The sequence below is a fragment of the Triticum aestivum genome, chromosome 4D (assembly GCF_018294505.1).
Source record: "Triticum aestivum cultivar Chinese Spring chromosome 4D, IWGSC CS RefSeq v2.1, whole genome shotgun sequence".
NCBI classification, from domain to species: Eukaryota; Viridiplantae; Streptophyta; class Magnoliopsida; order Poales; family Poaceae; genus Triticum; species Triticum aestivum.
The window spans coordinates 4,573,801-4,579,972 of NC_057805.1; the positions used below are offsets into that span (position 1 = coordinate 4,573,801).

The 6,172-nt window shown below is 43.0% G+C and overlaps 1 protein-coding gene across 1 annotated transcript; it reads left to right on the forward strand.

The window, feature by feature from the left end:
- Positions 1 to 1,482: 1,482 nt before the first annotated feature.
- On the forward strand, positions 1,483 to 4,304 carry LOC123099326 (histidine-containing phosphotransfer protein 2-like). Its single transcript, XM_044521502.1, has 6 exons — positions 1,483 to 1,683; positions 1,783 to 1,898; positions 1,978 to 2,046; positions 3,069 to 3,140; positions 3,531 to 3,603; positions 4,042 to 4,304. Exons 1-6 carry the CDS (start codon positions 1,624 to 1,626, stop codon positions 4,075 to 4,077), a joined length of 426 nt encoding a protein of 141 aa, XP_044377437.1. The 5' UTR covers positions 1,483 to 1,623; the 3' UTR covers positions 4,078 to 4,304.
- The last annotated feature ends 1,868 nt before the right edge of the window (positions 4,305 to 6,172 follow it).

Consider the following 6,172-nt stretch of genomic DNA (forward strand, 5'->3'; position numbering starts at 1 on the left):
ATGGTGGTGGGTACAGGCGCAGTGCGGCGATCCGTGGGCACACCAACTCGAGGATGAGCAGGGGCTTGAGAGTTGGGGCCGGCAGCCCAGTGGTGATTAGGGATGGCGGTGTATGGAAGTGGGCTGTGGTCGGTAGGGAACAACATGGCCCATCGTCGTCCTCTTCGTTTAGCTCAACATGAGGTCGGTCATCTGAAACAAAGGATGGGAAGACAAAATTATCTGAGGGCGATTTAGATTAGCATGGATGCACATTTACTTCTGCGGTTTGATTTTTGTACATGGAATAAATTTTGTATACCATTCTTCTATTTGTAGTTTGTAAATAACATGAATCCACTTCTTAGGCATAAACAAGTGCCACCTCAGTGGAGAAAGATAGTTCGTTCACTAATGTGGTGATGTCAGACATTTGAATTGCGTATGGAGGATCTTTCATCGCAAATGAGAAAGCTTGATAAGGACATACTTTAATCGGCATGAAAAAGATCTACAACTGTGATCTAGATTTGACATAACTAAATGTCCAAAACCAGATAAATGCATTGCTTGATTGGTTCAAGAGTTAATAACGAACACAATGGCGTATCAATTGCATATGGCCAATAATTGACATCATATTCTAGTTTCGTGGTAATGCATGACATTCAGCTGTATGTTACACACCGTGGCAATGATTCAGGAGACAACGGATCTGCCTTCTTGTCTGGGGGCCGATACACCTCGTTTCCATGATGGCAGTGGCAGATCGGCACAAACACGGCGGAGGGGATCATGGCAGAGAGCAGGCCGGGGGACTCCTCCTTGACGGTTCGTGGGGAAGTACAATGTGAAGGAGATAGGGCGCCATGGCGAAGGTGAGGTGGGTGTCATTCGGTAATAAAGGAGAGGGCTCTAGCGATAAATGTCCCACTACAGTGGGAAACAGAGCGAGAAGGGGAGGGCCCTGCAGGAAAAAACGAAGGGTGCATCGTGGGCTGGGTTTTTTGTGTTCGGACCGCGTGTCAAAGATAACATGGCTGATAGTCTGGACAATCATATTTCTCCTCCACATATGGGTTGGATTTGGGGAAGACCGAACTGTCACGGTTGAATTTTGGGAGTCCGCTGGGCGCCTGTTAGATATCTAAATACGCCCGAACGTATCAGGAAGAAATGAGAGCTTCGACCTTAGAGACGGCCTTAATTACTTATTTAATTTACTTATATGCATTCTATCCCGTAGCAACGCTTAGGCATTCTAAGTTTTACAGTGTAAAAGAAAGCTAGTAGACTGAGTTGTTCGTTGTGCAATGTACGGACTGGCCCATTTTGGGAGCGGCGTCGTTGTGCAGAGCCCATACCGCAATCTTGTTTGGACGGCCGTCTCGAGTCGACCAGAAACTGACGCTCCATGCATGAATGCATGCATCGCACGCACGCGCGCTGTCTCCAAGCTAACTAATGACGCAGTACAGCTAATACAGCATTCGCTGCCAGACGCCTACGTGAGAGACCCTCGTGAGCCCACCCAGCTATACAACCTCCGCTCCACCTCGCGTCCTCGTTCACTCCGCAGCCGAATTCCCCCTGTCTGCTCGCGTCCTCGCTCCCCCGGACCGCCGGACCTCTCCTCGCCTTGCCATGGCGGCCGCAGCACTGAGGGCCCGGCTCAACACGCACATCTCCAGAATGTACGCCGAGGTGAGCCCACTCCCCTCCAATCCAGTCGTACGTGTGGTTCTAGCTTTTGGCTTACCTGGCCGCTGGCTGACTTGGCGTGCGTGGTCGATGTCGATCCAGGGCGTGGTGGAGGAGGAGACCTTCGAGCAGCTGCGGGAGGACGGCACCGCCACCGAGGTCGCCCGCCTCTTCATCAACGAAGCCTACGAGATCCTCCACGACATCGACATCCGGATGTCCGCCCTCACGCCCTCCATCTCTCCCTCTACTCTCGGTCTCGCTACTGACTCACCTTGTCTGCTCTTGAATTCGCAGGGAGGAGCCGGAAGTGGACATCGACGAGGTGGAAGCCCTGACGCAGCAGCTCATGGAGTGCGCCTCCAGGTGATTATCATCATCAACGCATTCTCTTCCACCAGCTTATTTTTCATTGTATAATGCTTGTTGGCCCGCGATTCAGATCTGTTTGTACTGGGCAAAGGATTCTATTCGAAAAGAAAATTGTCGCTTGCACTGCGTGTGGCCGTAATTAGAAGAATCGATTTTAGTCAAGTATCCTGTTACGGAGTTATCGGTATCCCGATAAATCTTAATTTTAGGGTGATGATAAAGTGTTGTCGTTTTGCGAATATTTCTGGTATTAATGATCTTCTATCCTGTGCATCACCAATAGTGGTTTTTCTTGTTTGCCCACGACAACCGATGTTGTTTTTATTTGGGTGTGTCGGCACAGGGTGTGCACCTCATGGGGCACGACCGCACGAGGTTCGTGTCGTTTGTGGTGGCCGTCGTATAGCCATAGATAGAAGAGCTGAGTTTAATCGTATATCTCATGTCCCAGAATTGTTGGTACTCCTGCCGATCGCAATGTGGTATAGCTTGGCGAGGGGAGCTTTTGTCGCGCAGTGCCATTATTCTAGGTCGTCGATGTAAAAAATGTCGTTTTATAAGCATGGCTGTTATTAATGATCTGCTATTCTATGTATAGCCAATGCCCATTTTTTCTGTTTCGTCCTTGGAATGACGTTCTTTCTATTCAGGTGTGTCAGCAGCACGGTGTGTACGTCATGGGCGTCATTTGAATGTCGTATATCCAAAATTAGAAGACCTGAATTTAGTTGTGTTCATGTAACGGAATTGTCGGTATTCATGACAATGTCATGGTCAGGCAAGAAAAACTTTGTTGTTTTGTATACATGCTGGTAGTACTGCTACTACATATAATGACAATGATGTTTTTCTGGTTCATCAAACAGTTTATATATTGAGTTGACAATCGTGATAGGAAATGGTTCCTTGAGAATATCATTAATTATGATGTCTCAAATATGGTTATGTGTATCAACATGCCTTACTGTTTAATAAGTTTCTAATTTTCTGATCAGCGTGTGTTCTGCATGTTTCAGTGTTGGTGCACAGCAAGTGAAACTCGCCTGCATGCATTTCGGCGATTTCTATGCAATAAAATGCAAACAAGGGTCAGAACTCGATATATTTTTACATATGTTCCACAATCATTATTTCTTAACAATATTTTTCAATTTCTCAATGTAAACCTACCCGCTGTTGTTGTCTTTTATGTCACTGTATTCAGCTCATACCAATCTAACATCATATATAAGTAACCTGCTTTGCTTTCTCACTTCATCTGCAATCATGTTGATATTACTCGGTTCATTATCTGAATATGCTAATTTTTTATGATTCTCTTATAATTTGTTGGCCATTGTCTTCTGTTTATAACACAACTAAATTTCAATATGGCCAGTGTCTTTCCTAAATTGAGGGTTAGAATTTCAGAACCATTTCAAGTCAGTTCTGTTAACTTCTTTAGAATTTGACTGTGTGATCTTTTTGCATTATTTCAGGTGCCTTGTGTCATTGGATCTTGTTAGGAATTTGTACTGTATTGTGCGCAATGACGTGGAGATCATGATTCAGGTAGGACCTTATGTGCCTAATGTTGTATTTTGATACCAACTTCTCACTAGTTTCATAATCCATAGATTGGTCATATATAGTATAAGATTGAGAAAAAACAACAACCTTAAATACCTAATCTTATTCTGTCGATGTTTGGTTTTGGAGTACTTTGTTTGAGGTCTCTGAAAGTTTCATCTAGCCGTTGAATGTTTATGTCGTAATTTTGTCACCACATTTGGTAGATATATGTGGTAGCTCTTAAAAAGTAGTAGAACTTCTTTGTTTCCCCGCTTAAAAGCTTTGGCAAATACCAAATAAGAAACCGACCGATTTGTAACATTGCTGATTAGTGAAATGATGGGACTTGAGCACCATTATGTGCAATAGACTTGTCACAATCATTTTTGGGAAGGTACATATGTTAATCATTGGCCTATTATTCATCTTTTGACGCAGCTGGAGGATCAGATCGCGGCCTGTGGTCCTAAGTAATGACAAGTGAAGGGGAAAGATCGTGATCCCATGTGATCCCTTACATTATGGTGCGTATGTGTCTCTGAAGATGTGGCGGTGTTCAAAGGGTGTCTGGCATTAGAGGGCGTGCGTGAAACCAGACGAGGATTTTCGCGGCGGAACTTTGGTCTCATAACCCTGTAAACAAAACTTGTTGTCCTTTGTCGATGTTTCTTCGTGAAGTCTATATACTTGTGTGTCGTGGATGTGCTGCTGACCTGCCCACGGGTGTGTGTAAACCCCATTCTGGTTGGTTGGTTGCCAGTGACTTTCTTTTGTTGTATGTTGTGTTGGCTTCTCTCTCTAAGCAAGTCGTGTTGTTGGCTAGTGTACCAAGAGTGCTGCAAATCTCCATACTTGGATATTTTAAGCATCTCTTTTCGGTCTGTAATCTTCAGCGTGACGTGCTTATAAGAGTACGACGGTGTCGTGGGCGGCAACAGGAGGAGGGGCAAAGTAGAGGTGATAGTTTTGCCGGGCTACATGCAGGCATCACGAAGCCGGCGATCCGTGGGTTGGCACAAAACCAGATTCCAGTAGTGAAACTTATATCGATCAGAAGTGAAAAAACACAGAAGAACTGCAAACTGAATTTTCTTAAACTCTTGTAAAATGAAGTATATACCGGACTGTTCCAAATAGTCAGCTCTCCACTTCTGGAATTTTTGATTCTACATAAGTACAGTAAAGTATTGTTTAAGAAAAGAAATACTCAGCTGAAGGAAAACTATGACAGTAGAGACGGCTCTACAGACATCAGCTTCCAAATACCACTTGGCATTGGAAGGGAAATAAGGCACTTTTGAAGATCCCTGCAGAACTTTCATAAATGATAACCCTTAGTTACAATTACATTGCAAGCATCACAATAAGAAAACCATGAAGAAAGTACAAAGTGTGATTTCCAACACATCTTAGCAACTAACCACTGAGTATGTGCAAAATATATAGGTGTAGGCCAACATCATTTTTTTCTTCTCTTGGTTAATGGGTATTACCAAAACCAGGTCTAGCTCCGTGACCGGGCGTGAAGCGATCAAGGACGTATGTCGGCGGAGAAGATGGTTCATGTCGCCGGAACAAGAGGGAAAATGTCCTGGCGTTCGTCGCCAGGGGAGTCGACCGTCGCCGCGGGTGTTTGCTCGCCTGGTACAATCGTCTCCTCATATTCTTGTGATTGTTCAGAGTAAATTGCACAAAACCACCACTTTGAAGGCTAGCTTTGCGAAAAACACTAGAATACATTTTTTTTGCCACAAGTAGAAAACAGGCCTTTGGTCACAGCGCAATATTCACATTAGTCCCGGTTGCATTACGAACCGGGACTAATGTAAGCATTAGTCCCTGTTCAAATGGGCCTTTTAGTCTCGGTTTGAGACACGGACCGGGAAAAAAGGGCATCGCACCCTTTAGTCCCGGTTCGTGTCTCAAACCGGGAGTAAAGGGCCCATTTCTCAAACTCCCCCCCGGTGTATCGCCATTTCAGTTTTAAAAAAACAAAAGAAAATGATAAAAGCTTCAAAAAATAAAATCCTTCGAGATGTAGTTATATTACTACATCTACTAGTTAGGAAAATTAAAAAACTTAAATTTGGACATGTTTTGCAAAAAAGTGTCATGAAAAAGTAAAACGGCTATAACTTTTGCATACGATGTCGGAAAAAAGATAGGCTCAAATTTCAGTTTTTTTGAATGTTGTTTAAATCTGGTCAAACTACTTATTCAAGAAGTATTAGTGTTACTAAATAATTATTCAAGAATATTAGTGTTACTAAATATTTTTTTTTTGAATTTTGGTCAAAATCTGGTCAAACTGTGGTAAAACTATGGTCAAACTACTTACTCAAGAAATATTAGTGTTACTAAATAATTATTCAAGAATATTAGTGTTATTAAATAATTATTTCATTTTTTTTGAATTTTGGTCAAATCTGGTCAAACTGTGGTCAAACTACTTACTCAAGAAATATAGTGTTACTAAATAATTATTGTTTTTTAGAATAATAGTTTCAAACTCAAACAGTATAACGTGTGACTTCATGCTCAAGCTAAACTGCTGAGGGTTAATAGGATT